This window comes from Rhea pennata, chromosome 1, assembly GCF_028389875.1.
Source record: "Rhea pennata isolate bPtePen1 chromosome 1, bPtePen1.pri, whole genome shotgun sequence".
NCBI lineage: Eukaryota > Metazoa > Chordata > Aves > Rheiformes > Rheidae > Rhea > Rhea pennata.
Genome location: NC_084663.1, coordinates 152,081,993 through 152,094,415, shown reverse-complemented (window position 1 = coordinate 152,094,415; position 12,423 = coordinate 152,081,993). Strand labels below are relative to the sequence as shown.

Below are 12,423 nucleotides of genomic sequence, written 5' to 3'. Positions count from 1 at the left end.
AGCCAGTGAGAAGTACGGGGTGCCGCGTGGAGGCAGCGCACAGCGGGGGCCGTGCCGTGCCCGGCCCGGCTTGCCGCCCAGCTCCGCAGCGGCTCCGTTTCCATCTCCGTTGCGCAGGACGCTCCTAGCCACCCCGGCCACCCCCGCTCCTCCCCCGCCGGCGCGCGGCGACCGTTGGGTCGCGCGCGGCGGCCGTTGGAGCCGCTCGCCCCGCCCCCTCCACCGCCGCGCTCCCCCGCGGGGTGGGCGGCGCCGGCCCGCAGGGGCCGCCGGCACCCCGCGGCCAGCTCCGGCCGGCCCGCGGCGCGGCGCGGGGGCGCCCGCGGAGGATGATGTCGCCGCCGGCCGCTGCCGCGGTGGCGGGTCCGTTAGCCGTGCTGGATCCCACAGGTGAGTCCCGGCGCCTGCCCCGGACGGGCGCCCCGCCGGGCTGAGGGGCCGCGTTGTTCCCGGTGCCTTAGGTAAGTTTTCCGCCGGCGCGGGGTCGCGGGGCTCTGCTCGAGGAGCGGCAGTTGCAGCGAGGGAGACGCTTCCCCGCGCAGGCGGAGCGCCGCGGCTCTGGGCGCCTCTCGGGCGGTTCAAACGAGACCGCTGAAGCTGAGAGCCGGCTGCAGGGTGCCTCGCACCTCGGAGCACCTCCAGGGGAGCTGCGGGGGTGGGTAACTCACTTCGAGAAGTGTCATCGTTTCGGTTAACAGTTTCTAGAAAAGCAAGGGTTCTGTTCAGGTTGCATCCCGTACAGTTGGGGGATTTCAATGTACGCATCAGTGGAATTAAAGCTGTGCTGCGTCTCTCGCGCTCATTCATGGAGGTATTTAAAAATACCAATTTAGTTTTTAGCGTTGCATTGTACTTATTAAGTCCCTGCTCTGGTATTTTCACAATAAAATGAATGCCTGTCTATGTATCAGTAGGCAATTTGTGTAAGAAATACCCATGTCTCTTCCATGAGAATTGCCGGGTGCTCTGTTAGAGCAGGTTGATATGTCAGCCGGGCGCAGAGCTGGCTGTGGCTCTTTTCAACTTGCAGAGAGGTTTATGGCCATGATGGAAGACACAGCAGTTGGTAGTGGCATAATCTTGGTTAGTTAGCCTCAGATGTTTGTAACAGCAGGTTTTACAGCTCTTGTTTCCAGTAATTGAATGTTTCATTGCTAAAATGCTGTAATTCTTATGTTTGCAGCTTATTTGCAGAAAAATAAAAACATATGCAAAAGAATGGCCAACTATTTAATTATTCCAGTGAAATTCATTAAAGTCAAGAAATACAGAAGGTATTACTAGAAATTACTGTGTATAGTGTCTGAAAGGATGAATAGAGGCTTTGTTATGTACCCAGAATTGTAAGAGCCAGTTAAAAATTGTATTAGACCTTAATTTTTGTCTTAAATTTGAAGAGAAGTGGTATTAGTATTGAAAAAAAGTAGCAGTGGAAGATGTGGCCGCTGTAACTTAAGTATGTTTTCAGGTGAACAGTGGAAAAAGAGAAATCTGTATGCTATCTTTAAACTAGTAATTAGCTGGTCATTAAATTATTTATTGGTAAAACAATTGCTGCCAAAGCAATGAAGTCATAGTGATACTGCAGGATATCACTATAGCTATACCACCCTGCATCAAGCAGGGTTTGGGCTTTTTCTTTTTTCCCCCCATGTGGGAGCCTAAGAGAACACAGTAACGTTTTCTGTGTACTTGAATATATAAAGCACTTATGGATTCTTCCTCACAAATTTTTAATAAAGATAAGAGACAGGCCTGATAAAAGCTGCTATCTGGTGGCTTAAAATGAATACTATTGCATCTAGTTTAATTAGTTTCAGCATGCTAGACAAGTCAAGCATTTAATCAGGAAAGAAAAAGTAATCACCAAAAGCAGGTGTGAATATCTTTTAAACATCTCAGTCCATCACATTTACTTTTTGGAGGCAATGAAGGATTAATTCAATTTCACTGGCATAAGCCATTTACAAATATACAATGAAGACCATAGCCAAGAGAGGTATAGCACTGACGTGAACACTGCAGTAATTAAGAATTACTAATTTAGCTCCAAGATCTCCCTTTTAACATTAGCTTGATAGCAGCAAAGGACCAGATACAGAATTTGCATCATTCTTTTGATGCTATGCTCTTCTGTCTATTGTGACTTTTTACTTAAAATTATCTTTTTATGCACAGTTAATGCCTTTCCATATGAAGCACAATACCATGATTATTTGCAGCATTGCATAATGAAAATATACCTTTTTTTTTCTGCTACAAAACTCTCCTATCTTATCTTTTCTCTTAGTAGGATGTTAATATGTGTTTGACTGGAATGTGGAGAAATAAGTGCCTGCACTTAACATCACCTTAACTAGATCAAAGAGAAATGTGTAAAATGGTGTGCTATTAGTATCCTCAAAATGTAATTTACTCTGTGTACATCCTGTAGCAATTCTTTCCTTGCCAAAAATTATTCCCCATGGTTTTATAGACTTTATGATTTCTGGAGCTGGATTTTAAAAGTAGTAGTAAAGTTAGCAAAGTATAATTGCCTTGGTCTAGATTTAGACTTTTCTGTGTTAAATTACAGATCATACGCAAATGTTCCAGAGTTGAGAGATGCTGTTTCACTCTATTCTTTCTTTCCTTTGACCTACTACAATGGACAAATTTCGTTGTAAGTTAACTTCTATTTTCAGTCTCAACCTTTATTCAAACCCAGACCCTACTCTACATCTACAGATCTACCACTGTGCACTCTTGACAAAAATCTGATCTATATACTCCCCACAAAGCCATGTGTCTTCCCAAATTTGAATTTATTTCCCTAGCTAGTGTGAACAGAACATTATAAATACAATTTTCTTTTCTACAACTGATGAACAGGCGAAGGATTCTACTCTGTCTCTCACTGTTGTGTCACTGCAAGAGCTTGATCTTCAGCAGGTACTTTTTCTTTTTACTCTCAGGAGGGTGATCTCAGTTTCTTTCCTCATGGGCCTTTCTGTATCCCAGGGAGATAGCAGCCTGGTGTCTCTGTTACTGATGATGTTCTTGCCCCTTTTATTGGGGTGACAGGGCTTACAGTTTCAAACAGATGCTTTGCCTGACAAATAGTAGGCAAAGCAGAGAGTGTTTATGGGGCTCTTGCTTTTCTTGCACAATTTAAGACTATGCCAGGCAGAGTGTAAGTCAGTAACGTGGAAGCAGCATTATCTCTCTGATCTGTCTCCTAGCTTGTACTATAGTGTCCGTTGCTGCAGTCAAAACTTAGTTAGTACATCACTGGCTAAAACTGGTGAAGAATATTGCCAATAGAAGGTAATAACATTTTTACACCCTGTATTGACCCTGACCTCAAGCCAGTGCTAATAAAGATATGATGATAAGATTTTTTTTTACACATGCTTGATTTTTGACATGCTGAGATATGAATTTGAAGCACTAAGTAAGTTGGAGTAAGGTCCAAACTATTATATATTCTTACTGAATCATTGTTTAAGGGGTTAGAAAAGATCAAGGTCAAAATTATTTGGGGGATAATTTCAGTATTAACAACTTGGAAAGTCAATAACCTTTATTAACAGTGTCCTGTAGTACAAGAATGTCTGCATTGGGGAAAAAATCAGCCTAGAAATACTAACACCGACATTTCCTGTGCTCTTAACAGTTCTGTATATGGTCAGCCTTTGGTCCAGCCCCTGCCACAGACACTGAAAGGGAAGGGACTGAATCAGATCCTTTCTCTGTGCCATGTTCCTAATGGAACAGTCTGGCATTGATGTGTTGCCTGCACAGACCCATGGGTAGGTACAGTAAAAGAAGATCCAAAAAGCTGCGTGGCAACTGCTATAAACAAAGATGTACAAAATCTTGGCAGCCAATATGACTGAAATAGCAGATAAGAATAGTAGAAACCTTTTGTGGCTATAGACATTTTCATCTATGCTGTTTTACAAATATTAATTTTCCTCACAATATGCTAGTAACTTAAATGCATATACATTTTGTTAAGAGTGACAAAGATTTTTATTGACTAAGGGAACCCAAGCAGTCAAATCAGCAACCAATTTAGAACCTAATTTCTATACCTCTCCTCTTAGCACATGACAGTCTTCTAGAACAAGGGCTTACATGTGCTGATATCTGCTCCAGAAGAAGCCGTTCCGTACTTCTGTAAGTCTTTGCTTAGGAGGGAGTTTGTGGCTGCCTACAATTGTGAGAGCTTCCGAAACAGAGTACCAAAAAGAAGAAATATGATTGGATATTCGCATACAGTTTGAGTTGCAGTTAGTAAAAGATCAAAAAAGGGAAAGATTGAAGGGTATCACAGATGTAAATTGCTTATGCTTTCTAGTAGATGTAAATTTCAAAGTTAAAATGTAATTCAGTCTGAAAAATGACCTTTTAAATACTGTCATCTTGTTCTCATGTATCTTACTAAATCCACATCAGATTTTTTCCAATTATAAATAATAGTATGATTTTTTAACATATTTTCTGGGCAAACTTGTGCCTTTATTTCTTGCACATCGTTATCAGTAAGCAAAACTCTGGAAGGCAAGTTGAACCCTCAGTTTATCTCCATGCAGTCTGATTAATCTTAGCCTCTGCGGGTGTTAATTTGAGAAGAATGTTGTGACTTGGCTTCTCAGGCAGTTCCCATAAAAGCAGACATGAAAGGGTTTCAGAATCACTTGGCTAAGAGGCATTTCTCCCACTGACTTTCAGAAGAGTTTTTGTTCCTGAGTTCCCTTAGAATATGTCTATATGGCAGCTTCAGTTTTATAAGAGTGAGTGTGAGCACGCACTTTTAAACTAGCTGTCGGGAATACCATAAAATAAGTCAGATGGGAAGGTACCTCAGGAGGTCTCTAGTCCAACCTCCTGCTCAAAGCAGGGTCAGCTGTGAGGTCAGACCAGGTTGCTTTTCCAGGGCTTTTTCTGAGTTGGTTTTGGAAAACCTCCAGGGATGGAGATGGCACAACTTCTCTGGGCAAGCTGTTCCAGTGCTTAACTGTCCAGACGGTGAAAAGCATGTTTGCTTATATCCAGTTTGAACGTCTTGTGCTCCAATCTACATCTACTGTCTTTTGTCCTGCTTTGCAGTAGTGTTTAGAGCCCGATTCTGTGCTCTTGATAAGCATTTTGTAGGCATTGGAAGGCTACTGGCTTCTAAAGTCACCTCTTCATCAGGCAGAACAAGCCCTGTTCCCTCCCCCTCTTCTTTTATGGCAAGTACTCCAGCCCCCGACCTTCCTCAGGGCCCTCTGCTGAGCTCAGGCCTGTTAACTGGTGTCCTCCCTGTACTGCAGACCCAAAAGCTTCATGCAGTATCCTAGATGCGGTCTAACAAGTGCCAAACGGGGGAGTAATCACTCTCCCTAATTTACTGGTGATACTTCTATTAATGCAACCCAGTGGGATGGAATTGGCCTTCTTTGCTGCCAGGTCACACTGCTGGCTCATTTTCTGCTAATTCTCTCTTGGTCAAGCCCTCCAGCAGAGCTGCTCCCCAGCCTGGCCGTCCTAGGTCTGTATCCTTCCAAGGCATTATTCCTTCCCTTGTGAAGGACTTTACATCTGCCTTTGTTGAATTCTGTAAGGTTTCTTCGCTGATTTTCCAGCCTTTCTGGGTCCCCCTGGATGGCATCCCTGCCCTACAGAGTACTTATTTGTTCTTCAGTTTGATGTCCTCTGCTAGCCTGATGAGCCTGCACAACATCACCTCCTCTAGGTCGTTGATAAAGAGGTTAAACAGGGCAGGTCCTAAGACAGACCCCTGCAGCACTTGTTACTGGCATCCAGGTGTAGTACATATATTAACCACTCCATCTGAACCCAGCCATCCAGGCAATTCTACTTGTTTGGTTGTTCATCCATTCAGACCATAACATCCCAATTTAGAGAGAAGAATACTGTGGGGTACAATGTTCAAAGCATTGCTAAAGTTGAGGTAAATGACATCTACTGTTCTTCATATGTAGTCATTTTGTCATAGCAGGCAGTCAGACTGGTTAGGCATGATTTATTCATGGTAAATCTACTGACTGCTGCCAGTCATCTTCTTCTCTTTCCTGTGCCCAGAAATGTCTTCCAAAGGGACTTACTTCATGATTTTCCAAGGAACCAAATTTCCTGTATCATCATTTTGTCCTTTTTTGAGGATAGGTGCAACATTTGCCCTTCTCTAGTCATCAAGGATCCCTCTATCTCTGTGACTTTTCAAAGATGGTAGAGACCAACAAGGACATCAGCCAGTTCTCTTGGCACCCTATAGGCATCCCATTTGCTCCCACTTGAGAGTGAAGCTCTTTCAAGTAGATTTAGTCCTTATCCACCACTGAGAATTTCTCTTCTCCTTGAATCCTATCTCTGGAAGAGAGACCTTGTTGGTGAAGATGAGCAAATAACAATGAGTGCCTTGGCCTTACCCATGACTGCCACACTAATTCATTCATTCAATGCTAAGCCCACATTTTTTTTCTTTCCCTGTCTCTGTAAAGACATGACAATTGGGGTGATAGAGTGGTTCAGCGCTTGAGTAAGGTTTCTGAGAGTGTTTTATAGCCCATGGCTTTTCACTGCTAGTCAGACTAGATGGATTAAAGCTGCAGTAGATAGTAACCTTCACCTACTCTTCATATTGGTAATTTTGGTCATAGCTAATTCTCCCATCTTCCCTTAGCCCTTCAAATGTTTATTTGTTCCTCTCTGTCACAGCGATGTTCCATTTACAGGATGGAGTTTATTCCTCTCCCAGTTGTGCCAGTGTTCATGGGTCTGAGCTGTAAAGTAGAGTTTCATCGGGGCTTAAAATAGCCCTTTCTAAATCACTAGGCTCTTAGGATGCAGAGGGGACAGATGAGTCCAAAGGCCCCAAAGATGGCCACTTCTTAGACTGACTTAAATTCTGAGGCAAGCATCTTGTAAAGCCATTGCCTTGGTAGTATCTGAATAAACACACTGGGGATACTCCAGCTTTCATTTGATAAAATGGTGTCATTTTGAAGCCGTACAACTCAGCAACCAGTATCTCATAGCCAGAGACATTAGAGGATTGGAAATATGGAGAATAACTGGTGTTCTTCTCTGAAGTGTTGAGCAAAATTGCATTTGTGAAGTCTCTGAGACTTTTTAAGACACCTGGTACTTGTTTTAATATGATTTTGCAATGGGGACTTCTTTGCCAGAGCCTTACATTTCTGAATGCAGTTCTTAAAAATGCAGCCACAGACAAATAGTTTTCTTATGCCAAAACTAAGAGTAAATCTTACATATTTTTGTTGACTCTTGTGCCCAGTGCCCACTTGCACATACTTACGTGATTCTGAGGTGACACAAGGTCTGTGAGCTAAACTGGCTGTAGGGAGTGCACAAAGGTCCATTTTGAACATTTTTCTATAGTAGCTCTTTAAAGTGTCCATTAACTCTGAAAAGGCATCTTGGTTACTTCACTGTCTCTTCTGACCTGGTTTTCATGGCTGTGGAGGACTGGGATTAGAATTCCCAACAGTGAATGGGGACCTTTTATCTTACCCTCGGGATTAAAGTCATGCTGTTCCCTTTTCCCTTTGAACTGTTGTTATTGTATAGGAGCATTCACTGGAATTTTTTTGCCAGAGAGAACAGTACAAAGGCAGCACCCTTTTAATATGTGACTTTTTTTTTAGAGTATCCTAGTATCATCACTGTAGTTAATTTACACAGGAGAGTAGATTACACGTCTGTAGACATCACTGTATTTTGTGTATTAGCCAAATCTCAGATAATTCTCGTGTCTTTAAAAGTACTGATACTGAATATATGTCATCATTAACGTGTACCTTTCACTAACCTCCTCACACATAATCAGAGGCAGAAACAAGGACAGTCAGGATGTGGTGGTGGGAGAGTAGGCTCCAGAGGACTGCAGCCCAGGAGCCACTCAACTAGAGAAGGTTCTGGGGTAGGCCTTCTCTTCTGTTGCTTACATACTTTTCAGAGTGTCCTAGTCACTACTATCTGTAGAGTAACAGGGGGAAGGTTATATGCATGACAATGCAGTAATAACATTGACTTGCCTTTTCAAGTTTCCCTGTGATTGAAATCATTCTTTACTAAAAATGTGTAACCAATTACAGCTGGTTAATTCCACTGCCTTTTTGCCTATCAACTTCCCTTTTAAAGGATGCCTGTTTATTTATGGTCTTAAAGGGAAGTATTTAAGTACAGACTTTTCAGTTTTCTGTTCTTTTATTTTTTCCTTTGAGTTTACTGTATTTGGTTGAAGGGGAAGAGAATAAAAATTGCTGCTTGTCAAGTAGGGAGGCCAGGTTCAATCTGGTTCCAAAATGCATTGTTCAAAGGAAGAATATGCCCATATGTGAGGGTGTCGGAAAAATCGTGTTCCAGATATTAATTCCTAAAGGAGCATAGAGCTCTTCTCTGCTGCACTGAAGAAAGCCACCACTACCACTCTCTGTCTCACAACATAGTCTTTTTTCTAGGGAGAAGGAAGATTAGTGAAAGATCTGACTCACTCACACTAGCTGAGAATTCATCACGGCTGGAGAGTGTCTCAACTGACTGCTGAGAAGATTTGAAGAGGATTGAATGGATGCTGAGAATCTAACCTCTTTTCTATGTTTACCTTTCTGTGGCTTGGAAAATGAATGTCTGAAGGCAGATAAGTCAAGTTCGTGGCAAAGGCTGACATAACTTTTCAGTTAGGAAAGGCTGAGAGAGAAAAATCTAGAAACCCCTCTGATTTCCCACTGAAAACCATTTCTGTAACATAAATGGACTGGTCAACTCAGATTCCCCCAGCATAGGAGGCTTGGCTGGTTTATGAAATAACTGCTGCCACTAAAGTGATAGCTTCCTGGGGACATATGATTCCATCATATAAACCAGTGCATGCTTGCACAAAGTTTCACACAGACTCAGCAACCTCCACCTTTTTACAGAATAAAGATTCTTCTATCCCACTATTCCTCCTTTTGACACCAATGACTTTCCTTGTTTCTTTAAAAAGTAGTGAGCATAGTCAAGCGTCTAACTGTTTTTTAAATCCATGGGGCCATTATGCTACAAGGCTATGCAGCAGGTTGGACAGGCGAGCACTACAGAAGTGTGAGCACTGTTTTGGATTATTGCCTGGGAATCTGAAATTAAGTGGCTTGATTGTATGCTGCTTGAAGCAATGAACTTCTGAGACTTGAGGGGTTGTCAGTGTACTTGCATTTGCTGAGCAGTGTGCCACATTTCCATGCATTTCTTAACACCTAACTCCTGGAACCTCATCTCTGAGTGGCATCTTTGATGGGGGAGGGGGGGAGAGCAGTTTGTCATCTTAGCAGTTTCAGAAAAACTTAAAAATGTGAACTTTTAAATTCAAACTCTAAGACTAGAAGACATGTAAAAGCACAACCACTTCAAATATTTTTGAAAGTCTAGTAGATTTATCAAATCAATTGTTTTACTTTGTTGGAAGGCGTATCTGACCTGTGGATTTAAAAGTCTGAGGTCTGCTTTCTTCTTTTGGCCATGTGAATTGGCTTAATTGAAAGAACTGCCTTAAACCCCATGCACTTAGTGAAGAATGATTTGTCACCTCTCCACTTCCATATCCCCAGTGACTATCCATGGCTTAGAGGGGAATTGCCAGAGACAGACAGCTGGGGCACAGACTGGAGAGGAGATGGCTGGAGAGTCATCTGAATTAATTCTTGATCTTTAGCAGGAATATTTTATATATGCAGATGGCAGAGTCACATATAAGCACAGTAGATATTATTTGTCTTCAGTAAAGCTGGTTGCATTTCAAACTGAAAAAAAATGGATTCATTTTGTCTAGTTGTTCTACTGGAGAAATGTCAGCAGAAAGATTGTAGATTTTTATTATGAATATATTTATTCATTGAAATTATTGGACTTTGCAAGTTTAACTAATCTTCTCTGACTTTTGAATTGTAAACATTTAACTGGGTTACATGACCTTAAAGTGACCACATAGCTCAAGTTACTCTTGACAAATGGCTTCTAATTGCTTTCTGGCTTTACTTCCTCATTTCTCCTGCTTTTGCTTACAGCAGGACCATCATGCCTTACCCATAGGAAATCTGATATCGTAAGAATGCCTCCTCTGTCACACCCCTCCCTGCGTAGGGTTGTTACCTCCAATATTTGATGCAACACTACGGCCTCCTGAGCCATCCTGAGACTCTGTGCATCACACTGCTTTGTAGAGGGGGAAGAAGTAGGTACTGTACTGTGGACAGACCTCACCAGAGGTCTGTGGCAAAGTTGCTGCCTAGTACAGCACTGTGTTGCACAGCTCGGTGCTCTGGAGATGAGTCTGCACAATGTTGCCTTGCCTTTGAAAGCAAAATGCACCTGAAAAGGGGAGCATGGTCTCTCTCAGTTTGAATCATTGCGTTGCATTTTGTTGGTTAGTGTGACGTTAGTTACTGTTCTTAAATAAGTCTTACATACATTTGTGCTATGGGCTGAGTCTCTGATTTTGGTAATCTGTGGTTGCAACTTAGATATACTACCGCAATAACAAGGTTCAATGTCCTGAAGCAGGCTGAATGCAGTAGACGAGCCTGCCATTTTTCATATCTGGGTATCTGATTCCAAATCCCAGGGAGAATTAATGTATTTCATTGGACTGCTGCTATTTAAAAAGGTAGTCTTATGTATTATGAGCTAATCAGCTGCATTACAGCTTTACTTCAGAAGATATAAATTGGTTGGCTTCCCTTAATTAATATGAAGAACATACTCATTTTCATGACAGTATGCAGAGCTGCTTCTAACCTTGTTTCAAACACAAGTTTTTATTTTGTCCAGATAGAGTCAAATTGAAACTTCACTTAGGTAAGCGTTGTTTAAGGCCTGCAGGATTTGGCTTATGGATCCGAGCAACGACTTAATTATAAACACCACTGCAGATAAGGCATAATTATCATTGCTACTAGCATTCAGTTCAGCATAATAAAAGCGCGTCCTGTATGTGTTCCCAATGTGTGTGTATTAAACTATGTGAAACTCTAGCTAACTCTGTGTTTTTTAAATACCTCTATTGCCTGCCAGTTATTTACTTTAATAAATAACTGGGAGAAGGGGTTAACAACAGAAAATGTTCTATTATTTGGTATTTGTTCTGCCATGATTGCAATGAAAAGCTATCTTCTTTCCTCCCTCTCCCCCTCCCCAAACTCTCTACAGGACAGTTTGCAAAAAGAAAGAAGACTTCACTATGGTTCACAGTCTCTCTGCTGGTAGTGTCTGTTTTCATACTGACCATAGGTCTGGCAGCTACCACAAGAACAGAAAATGTTACTGTGGGAGGCTACTACCCAGGAATCATTGTGAGTAAAAAAACACAATTTAGATTATTGCGTGCAACTAGATGCATTATTATCAGCTGGATATAGTGATTAAAAAAAAAAAGAAAATTCGTTTTTGTTGCATTTCACAAGAGGGAGATTCTCAGTTGTTTGGATCTATTTCTAGTGTGTTTGTGATGCTGCCATAGACTACAATTCTGCAATTTATTTAGGGGAGTGAACTTCTTGTTTGTCTGGTGTGCCCCCAAGAGAAGGCTTCTAGGGGGCACAAAGGTCTGATCACATGGGGCTAAGTTTGCACTGCATAGCAGTATACTGAACTTGTGGGCATATGTTGGAGCCTGTGTTTGACTTCCAACTAATCTTTATTAGATGTGGATGTGTAGGTGACTGAAAAACAGACATGGGATAGAGTTAAATGACCTTTTTTTTAGAGTTTTACTGTCCTGATGGTAGGAAGAGTCACTCTGCTCTTGTGCCCATGTGTCAGGAATTCAGCTGGGTCAAGTACGTGGAAAATGTTCCAGATAGAGATATGGAGGCCTAAAGCTTGCCTAACCTCTACATCCTCCTGTACAGCCCTGGTGTAGAGGTTGAATCAGGCATAAACATACGAACTGCATGGACTCCATGGAGCCGTATGGCCTCTTCTGTTCCAATCATACAAGGTCCTTTTCCAAAACCCTTAGTCTTATTTTGTCTTGGGAACAGACTCCTTAAACGTGTTCCTACACTAGGCACAAGCACAGCTGTCTTATCGTTCTCAGTAGAGAATGCCCAAATCCTATCTGTTTAGTCCTGATGTGTCCCTGTGACCTCCAGGGAAGTGTAACCCCGCAAGACCATTGCCAGTTCAGCTCCTATGACTGTTTTCTGATCCCTGAAAAAGTGATTACTTGTATCAAGTAGGGTGGAAACCACTGGAATCAAAAAGCTTTTTGAGATGTCTGGGCTGAATTTTAAAAAAGAGGGGTAAGGAAGGCAAATAGAGAAAGGACTCTCTGCCTTATGTAGTCTCTCATAGCCAGCTGAGATGAGGCAATGGGCGCAAGGCTAAGAAAGAAACTCCCATACTTAGGATTAGAAATCTGCTTAAGTACAT

At 42.2% G+C, this 12,423-nt stretch overlaps 1 protein-coding gene across 1 annotated transcript in view; it reads left to right on the top strand.

The window, feature by feature from the left end:
- Positions 1-329: 329 nt before the first annotated feature.
- TMEM255B (transmembrane protein 255B) overlaps positions 330-12,423 on the top strand; it is an 81,188-nt gene continuing 69,094 nt past the window's right edge. The window contains exons 1-2 of the mRNA XM_062601666.1: positions 330-390; positions 11,200-11,342. Coding sequence (XP_062457650.1) covers positions 330-390; positions 11,200-11,342 — 204 coding nt within the window. The remainder of the gene's footprint in view (positions 391-11,199; positions 11,343-12,423) is intronic.